The 14,763-nt window shown below is 39.5% G+C and overlaps 1 protein-coding gene across 1 annotated transcript in view; it reads left to right on the plus strand.

The window, feature by feature from the left end:
- Positions 1 to 14,763, plus strand: part of NEO1 (neogenin 1) — a 127,990-nt gene that overhangs the window by 64,069 nt on the left and 49,158 nt on the right. The window contains exon 7 of the mRNA XM_010167961.1: positions 13,483 to 13,702. Coding sequence (XP_010166263.1) covers positions 13,483 to 13,702 — 220 coding nt within the window. The remainder of the gene's footprint in view (positions 1 to 13,482; positions 13,703 to 14,763) is intronic.

Consider the following 14,763-nt stretch of genomic DNA (forward strand, 5'->3'; position numbering starts at 1 on the left):
AGAAACTAATAATTGTGGAGTCAAAGTTTTTGAGACACAGGAATTCTGTGTGGATTTCCTGTTGACACATTATTGCATCAAAATCCCAAGCCTCTGTGCTAGGAAAAGTAGATCTATTTTAAACATGCTGATGGGGCTTACCATTTCTGTTAGAATTAGAAATATGAAGAAGCAGAAGAACATTACCCTGCTCTTTAAAAAGACAAAGTAAAAAATCTTCATTAAGAGTTCCTAAGATTGGCTTTTGGGTCCTTTATACAAACTCCCAATCATCTGATCTCACCTACTTTCTATAAAAATGTGGGTCTGAGGCAGTAAGCAGCAGGTACATATGGTCTTTAACTGAGAAATATTTTTAATTTTAATAATAATATTTTTATTTTAATATTTTTTTTAAAAAAAACAAATAATTATTTAAATTACCGTAGCGCTCTTCAGAGTTTCTTCTGGATAAAATGTGCATCTTCTCTTTTGGAATCTGCTGTTCATGTGTGCCAATCCAGGGGTGGCTGCAGGACCCAGGGCTTATCCAAATATTAGCCTGCATGGAATTCTCCAAGAAAAAAATAAAGTGAATATTAAAAAATCCCCAATACCACATCTAGTAGTATTGCTGTATACATGATTATAGCCTAAAAGAGAAAAGGTGAGGTTTGCTTTGATATCTTCTCTCCCTTAAAAAAAAAAATAATTGTGTGTATCAACCTAAATTAAAGAAAAATAGAGTGCACTAAATATGTATAAGAAACAAGTAGTTAAATAAATTGATGTGTGATAAAGAAATTAGCAGAAGTGAGTACAATTTTGACATACAAACAGCTTGTTCAATCTCATCTGTTGAAACTTCAGCTTGCCAGAGTTGTTTAAAGCGTCAGCAGATCCCAAACTGAAGGAAATTATCTTATTTCTTGGAGAACACCGTGCAGGCTAATATTTGGATAAATCCTGGGTACTGCAGCCACCCCTGGATTGGCACACATCAGCCACAAATATTCTAAGTGAGAGATGCACGTTTTATCCAGAGGAAACTTTGAGGAGCGTTACAGTAATTTAAATAATAATTTCAGTTTAAAAAATTAAAATAAAAATATTAAAATCAGAAAAAAAAATCAGTTTAAGAATCAAGAGTTATCAAAGTTACCTACAAGAAACAGCATTGGAAAGTAGCAGGAATTGCACTTTGGTGGATTAAAAACCGCAGCTCGAGGAGGGGTTAATTTATTTCAGTTTGGGCTGTTACTGAGAAAACAGAGAAAAAGAGCAATTGCCCTGGGGTGTTTCTTTGAAAATACATCCTTAAATAGCCAAGCAGCATGGTTTGATCATGGTGCTGTTGTATTGCTGCTGCTCTACCATCAAAGCAGTGATTTAATTCTCAACCTGGCTGGTTGCAGTTGTTATTGTTAATTATTTGTAGCGTTTTCAGAATTGTCAGCGTCTGTGGCCCTGTTACCTCGGGTATGCAAACAGCGAGTGAAAACTGAACAACACCATGAAAAACATGAAAGGTGAGATGGAGATGAAGGTGTGGGGATTTGCTCAAGGTGATAAAATGAGTTCTTGGCAGAGTCCCAGGGAAACTTTAGACTGAGGGAGCAATCTTGACGAACTCTTAAAATACTCAAACGGCTGCTACAAAAACAAACACGTCCCAAAAATACATGGGATTTTTAGTCGTAACTATTCCATAGCAAGCTTTACTCAAATGTAGCACATTTGATTTTGAAATACAATTAATTACTGAAGTCAAATTACAACATATTGTTGCAGGCTCTACTGTTTTTGGGAGATTTTTGTTCTGCATAATAGTTGAGTTTATGAATATTTACTTGAAGAGTATAACCTGTGCAGGGTTATTTTACATGCATTTTTACTACCTTGGGTTCTCTATGTGTGTTTTGTGCAGGTTTTTTGACACTCAAGGAGTTTCTCAAGGAGTGGTCATTTAAAAAAAAAACCTGCCTTAAATTTTTTGAAAAGTGGAATACTCATTACTGAATTTAAAAAACTAAAATATTTTTTAAAAATTAAATACTAAATTTTAAGATTCTTATGTCCATCATTTTGCAATATGCAAATATTGCAAAATATGCAGTCGCAATATCACGGTTTGAATTTCCTTCCAATAACAAAATCTGTTTCAAAGTATGTCAACTCCTTGGGGATAGGTAGAGATATGTTTGGCTTTTTTCCTGCTTTTTCATAGCTTGAGTCTCGTGATCGAAATGCACGCGGGGCTTTTTTTCTTTACATCCTTCCCTGAAACACTGATATCTGATCGAAACTGTGGGGCTCCTGCTTAGGTCTCTAGGAGAGGCTGCCTTCCTCTGCGGACTCACCACTGCGTGTAATGCGTCAATAAGGTCTGTCACACCTTTTTTCATGGTTGTTTTACGAGACAGGAAAAAATCAAATTGTTTCCTCTACACCAAAGCATTTCATTGTGAAATGAAAATGGGAGGAGTGTTCTTTATCAGAATAGATTTTATGACTTCCTTTAAAAAACAGGCTCAGGGTCAGAACGTGCTTATCAGTATATTTATACAGTCCCAATTTATTTAGTGCCCATCAGTGTCCGTTTTACATTAGAATGTAGAGCCAAATGAATGCTTAAAAATCATAATCTGTGAGTATTAGTTAGGAATTTGCTTGTATGTATTTTGGGTGAGCTTTATGCAAGTAGTATGCGTTGAGTGAAAAGTAAGTAACAGTTCTTATTCCCAGTGGTAATGTAAATTAAGCTAAGGCAATTAAAAAAAAAAAAAAAAAGGCATTTTGCTGGCCTGCTGTAGGCAAAAAATGTCAGCAATGTCAGCGCAGAGAAATAAGTAAGTAAACATCTCCATTTTATGAAGAAAATTGGGGTTGCTTTTGTGTGGGGGAGGACCTGTTCCTCAGGATGAGAGATTGCATTGGGTTTTAAGTCTGCTAGAGACAAAGTTGATTGAGAGAGCTGTGTTGGGCTCATGTCCTGCTCCGTCCTCTTCCTTCTTTGAGATGATCTAGGGAAATGCTGGTGTGAAAAAGTAGTTAGTTGATTCAAGATGATAAAGCAGCAAAAAGTTTTATAGTACTGAAAAGAGGGAAGAAATACAAGTATAAGGAAGGATTTTTTTGCAGTTAGGGTGGTGAGACAGTGGTACAGGTTGCTCAGGGAGGTGGTAGAAGCCCCATCTCTGGAAAAATTCAAGGACAGGTTGGACGGGGCTCTGAGCAACCTGATCTGGTTGAAGGTATCCCTGCTCACTGCAGGGGGGTTGGACTGGATGGCCTAGAAAGGTTCCTTCCAACCCTTATGTGATTCTTTGATAATTATGTCCAGGTTCAGCTCCTTGAGATGGCTTCCCCATAGGTTCAGATGAATGCCCACCTTCCAGGGCAGCAGTGGGAGATGCTCCAGTGGGTTCTCCTCTTAGCCCAGCTGGGTCCTCCAATTACATCCACAGTGGCTGATGTTGTCTGTGCCCCCTTGGGCAGCTCAGTTAAACTCTTCTTTATTTCAGGCAAGAGTTTCATGTGCAGCTGAGACCATCTAATGGCTTTTGACATCTCAAAGGGATGTAGTTCTGCCACCTCTGAACCAGTTCTGGGGTCTGTCGTACCCTTTCAATACCTTCAGCTCTCGCGTAGCCTGCATTGTAAGCTGCGTACTCTTTTTTTCTGGACTAACGAGGTGAATTGGCTTTGGGATCTGGGCCATAAAGCCAATACAGGGCTTTATGTATGTATATATGTCAGTACAGCCAGTACTGCAACATGCCAGGGGCAAGTGAGAGAGGGGAATCTCTCCCATTCAACAGACAGAAATTCCCAGACCGCGTCACCTCGTTTTCCCATCAGTCACTGATTGTGTGTTATAGTCAAAACTCTTTAAAATACTACAGAATTTAAAACCATTGGTTTTAATAAGACCAGTATATATGGCTTTGATAAGACCAGTATAGAAATGCATAGAACAAGTACCCAGGGTTGAAAATTACTGGAAGCTTGGAGGTTTCTTTGGCCAGGTAGAGCGGTGAAACAAAGAGACACTGAGATTCTGTTGCCATGTGAACATGTTGTTTAAAAAAAAAAAAGTAACTGGAAAAATACCTTTATCAAAGATTCTATTTTTCTGTCTGTTTTGGTACTAAATGTCTTTGCTATCTAGTGGTAAGCATTGTTAATCAATTTTCATTTAATCATAGCAAATACATGTATAAAACACTAAAACAGAAAATATAAACACTGAGTGTATGTTAATTTTGAGCCCGTTGTCCCTGATGGGTAATAGCCCCCTGTTACACAGTCGTGCAGGCATGAGGCAGCCTTGACGGGCTCAGTTCCTCAGCAGATGTGCTTTGTATTTCTGAATGGTTCATGCAATTTTAATTTTAGAAGTAATTTCAAGGTTAGTAGGCTTTATGTCCAGCTGGCCACAGTTGTGCCTTCTTGTAGGTGTTGATCTGAATGTTCTCATGTGGGGGGTTTTTTTTTTGGACAAATTTCCTTACATAGCAAAATCACAAAGTTCTGCAGTTTAAATTATCTCATAAAGTATAATTTTGTACACAAGTATTGGTATAATTTTAAGTTTTCTCTGAAATATTAAATTTTGTTGTCTTTTTATGGTCACGTCAAGGAGACATAGATGTGTGTCTTACAGCAGGTAAAAAATGGTGCTGGTAGTTGTTGTAATTAAATCCAGGAGATTCCAGAAATGTATGTTAATTATATACAGCAGAAATCAGTTTAATACACTTCTATTTCTATATCTGTTTATTTGCTTTTTCAGTTTTGCATCAAAGCACTTTTTAGTAGAAGAATAAGAGTATGATAGATTTCTTTTAATTAGTTTTTCCAAGGGAAGGAAGTAATTGAGTTCTTATAACTCATCTATTGAGTTGAAGTACCAACTTCAGTATCGTGGCCATTTGTCCTGTAAGAACTAACTAGGACCAGTTAACCTGTTTTTCTTTGATTATGGTATCATTCAGTGGGCTATTAGGAATAACAAGATGATGTCCCTTCTGTCATAAATTTATGAATTAAGCATTTGAAGAACAACAACAATTTGATATGGGTTAAAACCCAGGGAAGGAAAAAAAAAAGACGAGAGCACGCAAATTTTTAAAGGATAGTTGTATAATGCGGACTTACTCATTTTATTATTTCATATTTATTACATTGCAACCAGTTACAGGAGTATTCTTTTAATACTATGAGGGAAAGTGTAAAAAAGAAAATCAGTGGGTTTTTTACTATGACTTTTTGACAGATCACAGCCTCTTAGTCCAAATCAAAATCAAATCCTCCTGCTCCCAAGCAGGAGAAATGATATCATATGCTAAAGCTTAAATTTAGGAAAACAATATATTAGGTAAGAAAAATATTTGAAAGTCTTGATTGTCTTTCTGGAATCAGTAAATAGTGAGAGTTCTGTGAGAAATATTATTTATCGAGTAAACAGTTTTATTCAAATACCTCAGGTCAAAATAAATGTATTAGTTATTAAACATATTGGTACTTTGAGGTATACAGTTAAAATATTGAAGGTGTTTAGACATCTGAATGTCCTAAGTCATGTTTTTTCCAACAGATTTTGTGGCAAAATAGTAATTTGCTACTTCTTGTAGTATGTCTCTGTTGCTGAAATCAAAGATTTATTTACATTTAAAAGCTATGAAATGCACTCTGGAGTCCTTATAAAGAGGATTTGTCTTTTGCAATATTGCATATTAACCGCTCTGTGATGCCCCGGATTCCTCAGTTGTCTTCATGACTGTTTCACATTGGCCAGGTCTATCTCACTCTCCACTTTCCGCGTTATCAGTGTCCTCTGAGGACACATCTACATGGAAGTTTTCATTTCCGTCAGGAGAGAACTTATGAGACTCCTCACTCCTCATCCATCAAATTACATCTCGGAGTAGTCTTGGATCTGGTGCAAACTCAATGTTTTTGGAGTGAAACTGAACTGGAAGATGCACTCCAGTCCCTATCGGGTGTTCAGGATAAGAGCTAGACCACAGTGAAATCTACAGAGTCCATATGATGTGGGTGCTGGACTCTCAGAAGCAGCTGGGTCAACATCCGGTGCCTCTCCTGCTCCCTTCTGATGGAGATAGAATCATAGAATAGACTGGGTTGGAAAAGACCTCCAAGATCATCAAGTCCAACCCCTGATCCAACTCCAATTACTATATCATGGCACTAAGGGCCACGTCCAATCTCTTTTTAAAAACCTCCAGGGATGGTGAATCCACCACCTCTCTGGGCAGGCCGTTCCAGTGCCTGATTACCCTCTCTGTAAAGAATTTCTTCCTAACATCTAACCTAAACCTCCCCTGGCGGAGCTTGAGCCCATGCCCCCTTGTCCTATTGTTGGTTGCCTGGGAGAAGAGACCAACCCCCACCTGGCTATAACCTCCCTTCAGGTAGTTGAAGAGAGTGATGAGGTCAATGTAGATGTAGATGTAGCCTCAACCACGGTTCAGAAATCCCCGATGCTCTCGTTTGACAGGCACTGTAACTATGACTTTGTGAGTGCTTAAATACAGACAAGAATAGTCTAAATACAACCACTAACTAGTTCTTAAAGTGTTTATTCATCTTAATTTTATACATTTTGATACCTTCATGAGGTGTGTTGTAGCAGTGGCATACTCGTTATACGCGTGAGGTAGCTGAGGCACAGGGAGTTGGACTTGTCCCAGGTCGTTCAGATAACAGCGGCAAAGCTGAAAGCAGATAACATTCCTATTCTGCTTTTCCTTTGTGTAGTATATCCGATGGTGCAATTGGAATGTTACTGCCCAAAGCGGGAGGAAGCTGTGAATGTGCCAATAAAGTGCCACAGGAGGAAAAAAAAGGAGGAAAAAGGAAATCTAAACCAGAGGGGCTGGACAACATGGAAAATATTTCTAATAATTAACTAACAAGTAGAGCATTTCAGTTACTAGTTTTCAGGTGTGGCATGTTTGACAGAGTTGTTTTTAAAAGATTGCATCAGCATCCAGAAATGATGATGACACCACGGACACAGGTTGATCTTGTTTGTTATCTTGCCGCAGTGAATTACGCTAATAGCAGTGGGGGTCATTTTTCCTACATAATTAAAAGCCGGGTACCACATTAGTGTATCAAACTGATAGACTTCCATAGCTTTATGTCTTTTTTTTTTTACCAGCCTAATGCTGGTAAAATTAAAATATTGTGCTTTTGCTGGTGAAGGATGCAAGTTATAGAAGTCACTGATGGTTATTTGTTTGAGTCCAACTCATTGTGCATATTTGCGTGCTCCCCAGAACACGTTGATAAAATAGGTGCAATAGGTGATGTCTGCTCAGAAGAAACCCTCAGAAAGATTGGCTTGACAGAAGGGACTCGAGCAGTTAGCAATCCAGGTGTGTGTCCCCGTGTCTTCGTTCTGCACAGCTGAATGAGCTGGGAACCTCATGGTTTGCAAAACACAGGTCTGGAGGGAGAGAATTCATTGAATCGTAGAATGTTGTGAGTTGGAAGGGACCCACAAGGATCATCCAGTCCATCTCCTGGCCCTGCACAGGACAATCCCAACATTCAGACCATGTGTCTGAGGGCCTTGGCCAAATGCTTCTGGAATCCTGTCAGGCTTGGTGCCATGAGCACCTCCCTGGGGAGCCTGTTCCAGTGCTCCACCACCCTCTGCCTCAAGAACCTTTTCCTCATGGCCAACCTCACCCTCCCCTGCCACATCTTCCTGCCATTTCCCCTCTCTTACACTGGGTCAGTGGGATTTGCACCAGGCTTGTCTGAGCTGGAAGTCTGCTGGAAGTCTTGGTGTTGCTCCCAGGCAGCATAAATGCATAACACTACGTGTTGGAGTCCCATATAAAGTAGATGTATCCTGTGGGTAAAAATAATTTCTAGTCAAAAGTTAAAGAACGTCCTCCTTTCTAATTTTTCTGCCTCCCTCATCCTGTTGGTGGGTTGCTGGATGTCCTGCAGTGACTGGGTTTCAGGAGTTGAACATCACCTGTATTTATTTAGTAGTTCAGATTATGTTCTGTTGCCCAAGTTACTACAGGAACGTTAGAAAAACTATTATGTGAAACAGAAAAAGGACTGCTTAAAATATTTTTCTTTGTTTTTAACTTATTTTCATCAGCTTTTGACTTTGTTAGATGCCAACAGATAAATCAACTGGCTTTCTTTGACTGTTAATCCAGAATTGAAATTGTGTTGCGACAGTTGTAATGTATCCTCTTTGCAACATTTATTTCGCCTCGGTCTCCCCCTCTCAGCCCCTGACTGCAGTGGAGTGATTCATTTTTATCTCAGCTCTTTGATTTCTTTCAAATGCTGTTCAAGACAACATACTGTGTATCGCCTGTACAGCCTTTGTGTGATGCCAAATCGAGCAAGGACTTTTTCTTGATCCTTTAAAAAACACAGTGGTTGAAAAGATAAATCTGTTGTATATATGTCTGGCATGCAACAACGTCATTCTTTTTCCATATTCTTAGCATGTCACTTGCTGAATATACTTTTGTTTGTTTGGGTTTTTTAAAAATAAAATTAAGGTGAAACTGCGTAGGAATAGATCTGCAAAGAATATTCCAGAGCCTGCTTACTTTTTAAAAAGTCAGGAACTATATATTAGAAAAAAGTGACTTGTTTTGCATGTAACTTGTTACACCATGCTTAAAAGCTTAAAGTAATAAAACTACTCCCTTACTGGCGTTAAAACTAATTTTAGTGTAATTACTCATTAACACAGCTCTGCACTGCTGAGTGTTCTGCTCACACAGCTGTGTACAAATCAGTTTGTAATGGCACTCGAGGCGTTTTGAGGAAGAATGGTGAAAAAAGGAAAGGAAATAACCAAGTCTTCTAAATACGTTCCCAAGCTATCAACAGCACCAAATTGCTACCAAGCTGGTATTTAATTGTAGCTTTCAGTGGGCGAGTTTTCTTGGCTGTTCATTATTTACCTTACTTGTACGATTTACAAGTCGTTTGTGCTTTTATTTAGTTCATAGTTTGCTTTTCAGACGCCGCTTGTTTTTGACCGATCTGCCTATAATGCTGTCAGAAGGAATATTTCTGGTTTGGAATCTTGCGCGAGGATAAAATTGGGTTTCTGTTAATCGAGGAAATCTTGGCAGCTCTCCCAGGCTCTTCATCTCAATGTCTGCAGGTTCTTCAAGTCCTGCGTGTAGATCATTTAAGTAAAAGATGGATCTTTTTCATAATATAGGAAGACAAATACATGAGTATGTGAGATGTGTTTTAGATTAAGCAGCTGAATTTAAAAAAAATTATCAGGGGAATATGTTTTTCCTTTGAGAAATTGCAGTATTTTGTTTCAATTTAATTATTTTAAAAATATTTACATTAAATTTTAACTAAATAGAATGATTTTTGAAGATAGGTAAGATGCATCAAGAAGCAGATCACCTGTGAATATTACAAAGACACATAAGAGTAACCCAATTATTAATGTAAGGCGATGGAATATATTTGCATTTCAAGTGTGAATAAATATCCCAGCTTTAAAAAGATGACTGCTGTACTGGTGAATGGTGGTCTGCTAGCTACTGTTCTTTGGAGTTTTGGTCTTTCTAAATTCATACAGTAGAAATTCATCTGCTGCAGCTTTCTGGGAGTGAAAATGAGCAACTGAAATGGTGGCTCTAAGGAATTTTATACTGAAATTGTGACTGCCTGTAGTGCTGGCTATGACATAACTTTCTTTTTTAAAAAATGGAGACGCTTCTCACGTTAAGTAGTTTAACTAAATGTGTGAAGCAATCAATCAAAGAGTTCACCAGAATGTTTCTGAAGATGCTGCTTCAGAAGACATTTGGCTGATGCAGCTCTAAAACATGTTTGTTTTTATAACAGCTTCCCTACAGATTAGTCCTCAAACTGTTTCATGATTTTAAATAATATTATGAATGTAATTAGTTAATATAAGGGTAGGAAATGAAAGCTCTCTGCAAGGGGAAAATATTCAACTGAAGTGTAAAGTCAAATTTGAATTGAAATAAGAGCAAGCACACTGGGAAAGATGCTGAAAATTGCGGGCACCAAGGAGGTTCTTGGAGAGTGCTTTACCATGTTCCTCAGTGGCAGTGCAATGTGGATGGAGTAAAGATAAGTGTGGTAAGTCTCCTGTCCAAGGGAACTATTAGCATGGGTTCACATTTAAACACTGGAGAAGCCTGACTGGTGTAACCAGGACCATGAATGCGATCGTGAATTGGCACTTGTAGGAGCAGAGAGCTGATAGTTGGGAAGATCCCCTGACCCTGATGCAGGGCTCCACGCATGTCAGTGTTGAACTCTGAGGTTCTCACCAGCCCACTTCTCCAGCCCAGCAGGTCCCTCTCTCTGCCTGTCTATCTGCTGCTCCTCCTGATCTGGTATAGCCTGCAACCTGCTACAGACACTCTCCATCCTGTCACCCTAGTCACTGGTGAAGATATCAAGCCCTGGGTAATGCCACTTGTTGCCTGAGCTGCTGGTTAATCCTCACCCCATTCACCACGATGCTGGGACACTGCTGGGCCAGTCAGCTCTCCACACCTCCCACCATCCACCCGTCCAGTCCAGACTTGGTTTCCTAATTCCAGCTCTGCGTGCCTGGATGATGGTTCTGGATTTCTTTTGGTCAGCCATTTTGGTCTCCATTTTTGCTTCCTTTACACTTTCTGTTCTTAAGCTGGGCCAGGAGCTCCCTGTTCAGCAAAGCTGCCTTCTTGCCTTACCTGTTTGTTTTCTTGTATGTAGGAAAATGGATCATTCCAGGATTGTGAGTGGTTTGTCCCTGAAGATCAGCAAGCTCTCCTGATCTCAGTTGCCCCTAAGGGCAGCTGTCCATGAGATCGCACATGTCCTGAGAGCATGTTCCAGTTTCTTTCCTGAAGTTCAGTGTTTTAATGACACCAAGTGCCTTCCTCAGTTTCCTAAGAATCTTAAATTCCTCCATTTGAGGGACATTTCTAAGGCTGCTGTTGACTATCAAATCTCCGAACAAATTTTCCTTATTTACGAGCAGCAAATCTAGGAGAGTCTCTCTTCTGCTGGGTCATCCAGCACTGGTGTCAAGAAGTTATCCACAACACATTTCAGTGCTCACTGCTCTGAGAAATGGTGATGTTGTAGGTTGGAGTAAGGTTAAAGCGGTAACTGGAGGTGCCGATAACTTTCTCTGGAACCTTCTCTGCCCCAAGATGCTGCTGTTTCTGCTTGGTATGTTGTACTGTACCATAGAATAAGGATCCTGTACCGAGTTGTGTGCAATAACAAGGTTAGACTTGGGGCACAGGGGCCCTTTCAGAGTCCTGCAAAAGAGCTAAACCATGGTGCATTTCTGTAAGAAACCTAATTACGAGAACATAAAAATAGTTTAAATTTTGCAATGAATGTGAGATGAATGGTGCTGGAGAATACTTAATTGTGACAGTGTGGAAGGATAATTAAGAAGATATTCTTGTGTACTTATCTTTGTGTGATTTCTATTTTCAGTACCAAAATAGGTATGTTCCTGGCTCTGGGAGTCTTGCAGAGTCCTGTAAAGATACAAGTATTGAAGTAAAAAGTCTTGATTTTGGTATGAAAGCAAGAAGAAATATGTAATTGAAATATTGGTTATTGTATTCACGCCAGTACATGTAGGGGGAGAGAAACATTCCCAGTTGATAGGACAGACAGTATCTGAGGATATAAAGGAGGAGATAAAACATGAATAAGAGCTTCAGGAAAGGTGGAAAACATGATGGAGCAGTGACAGGCACACCGGCACACAGGAGGGGTGGGAGGACATTGCTGATGTCCCCGTGGAGCTGGGCCTCGTTTGCGGTGGTCATTGATCTCAAGGAGTACACCCTTGGCTTTGTGGTGCCATGTACAGGGGTGTTTCACGTGAAGCAGTGAAGTGGCTCATAGTTCTGCCCACGTACTTGTATTTCATTGCGCAAATCTGATAAAAGCTATTATTTTGTTCTTCCACCGTTGACAGTAGTTGCCTAAGAAATAGAAATGACAAAATGAAAGTTCCACCAATTCCAGACGTACGTGGGAGATGCTGCTTTGGTTGACAAGGTTTTTTTAGAATTTAATGTCAGGTGGATGTTGATGATAGACTTCTCAGTGCAGCTGAGATGTTCTCAGTGTGTCTGCCTGAAGGTTTTGGTGTTCACATTAACAATTTCTGGGTTAGTCAGGTTTTCTTCTCTGCAGTTTTCTCCTTGTCACACAAGTCTGCGTGTTCTGGTAGGATGTTAGGTGAAGATGCTGCAGCTCTCAACAAAAGATGTACTAGTCCTCAATTCTTTCTGGGGAAAATCTGAGCTGGTTTAGTTACTTTCCATAATTAGTAAGTGAATAAAGGCTGCATAGATTCCCTTGTGGAAAATGTCATCGAGTGGCTTAAGCTTGGTTAATAGTTAAGAATCCAGAAAAAATCAGGGTATCCTGAGCTTTAGGGTTTTGTTACTAATTGTGCTTCCTGTAATGCTCTGTGGTAATTGGGGTCCAGCTGCTCAGATATTACTGTTAGATTTACTGGCTGGATTGCTTTAATAGGATTTGGAGAGCAGCTATTTGTACGTTACAGCTTGTGCTGTTAACTTGCCAACCTTTTAATGCAGTAATCCTGGAGATTTAGCCTAGCTTTAGAGTAGTAATACAGGAAGATGTACATGACTTACCACCAAAAAAAAGTTGGTAAAATCTTTATATAATGAAGTAGGAGTTGTTCATGCTTGTTAGTAGCTTTGTAAAATGGTGTAATATATGTTATGAGAAGGAGGAAAAGCACTGATGGAAAGAAAACAGTGACCTTCGTGAAATTTAGGGAAAAAAAAATCTCTATTTCCACTGCCATACCGAGTTGGTCGCCACATCTTATCACAGGCAGTAAAACCCAACCAGCTCAGAAAGCAGCGACCATGTGAACACACTTTAGTCTTTAATGGCACAACCCGGATGAGCTTGCACTTCTTAAATGGATTTGTGTATTCCACCTGTCCCTTTTTATGATTGAGAATAGTATAAATTAATTCTGCATGTTAACGAAATAAAGTAGAAAACTGGGTCTGGCTGTATTTTTTAATAAATAATACAAGTTGGGATTTTTTTATTGGTAAACTTTTGGTATTGCATCTGGTTTACAAAGAAATGAAAGTATTGTTTGCTGCTGGTACATCCTCCTACAAGGTCATATTTTCTTCTCAGTTCTCACCCTTCCCTTTCCCTTGCCACTTCCATTACAACGGAGATTTGGTCTGCTTGCTCAACAGTGATGTGTCCTTTAATATTTCCCATGAGTTTTCAGTAGTTACCTTGCCTGCATGTCAGCCTTCAGTTTAATGGCCTTTTTTGTGTGTGTTCATTTTCTTTTGTTTCCCATCGTGGTTTTGTTTATTTCTTTTGTGTTTTTTTCTGTTTTCTTCTCTTTTTTTAAACCGTGGTGATGTTTGCCCTTCATATTCCCCAATGTTTGCACATGACAAGATGTTGCCATCCCAACATTACCTCCCACTTCACTGACCAGTGCCACTAATGACCATCTAGCACCAGCTACAACAGGACCATTGCCTTCAGCCCCGCGGGACGTCGTGGCCACCCTCGTCTCCACTCGCTTCATCAGACTGACGTGGCGGACGCCCGTATCAGACCCTCAAGGAGACAATCTCACCTATTCAATCTTCTACACCAAGGAAGGTATAAACAGGTAAAGATCTCAATGTGTAAAATGGGTTTTGCTCTTTCATGACTCTTCTTCACGCGGAGCAAGTGCATTTTTATTTGCCTCATTGCTGCATATTCATATTCTTCTGGGCAATGCTTTTGCATGTTTTTGATTGATTGCAAACAGTTGCTACCTGCTTTTAGCAGACTGCTTAGAAATGAAGAGCAGGCAGAGACTCTTAACACCTCTTCAGGAACACTGACACTGGTACAAATGCCATCCACTTCAGGCACAGGAACATCCTCCCGATAATTCGTGTGCTGTTGAGGGAGAGCAGTCACTTCAGGCTTTAAAATCTTGTAAATGTAGTATGATTCTAGAGAGAACTGCATGGTAGCTTCCACTTAAATGATGAATCTCTCCTACTGATCCCTGCATATAGAAATTTCCTGAATGTGAAGCATTCATGAGTTTTTGACCTCTTATCCTAATGGCTTATTTCAATCTACCCCTTCTACTGCTCCGAATTACAGTTTCAAATTGTTGCGATAAGTTTGAAGAAGTTGAAGCTAACAATCGTTTTGAGCAATGCTTAATTAATTGCAAATTAGCTTGCTTATCAGATTTATTACTCAAGAGAAAATGATCTGTCTCCTTACTGAGACTCAAAGTTAAGAAAGTCATTTGAAGAGAATATAAAACTTACTGCTACTTCTAGTGAATTGCCACTCTTTCTAAATTCTGTGGATAGATGTCTCATCCAGCCTCTTGAGGACTAATTGAGGCAATTAGGAAAATTTTCATTCCCTCACAAATGTTGTTTTGCTTCTACTTCCTTGCATTAGTAACATTCATTCTTACTGGAGGTATTTTAAGTGAGACAGGAAAAAAGGTGAGCTCTTGCCAGCTGTTCTTGCCTGTGCTCCTTCATGTTCCTGGTTGTAACCCCTCTACTTGGTGGGTTCTTAGAAAATAATTTGCTGGAGATGGCTTCACGCCTCTCCCTGTACTGCTTTTGAGGAAACAAAATGCATCCCCTTCCACTACATACAAGATCGTAGACATCTAGAAAATAATCCTTTGGAACCAAAAGCATGTGGAGG

Source organism: Antrostomus carolinensis, unplaced genomic scaffold (assembly GCF_000700745.2).
Source record: "Antrostomus carolinensis isolate BGI_N321 unplaced genomic scaffold, ASM70074v2 scaffold645, whole genome shotgun sequence".
Taxonomy (NCBI): domain Eukaryota; kingdom Metazoa; phylum Chordata; class Aves; order Caprimulgiformes; family Caprimulgidae; genus Antrostomus; species Antrostomus carolinensis.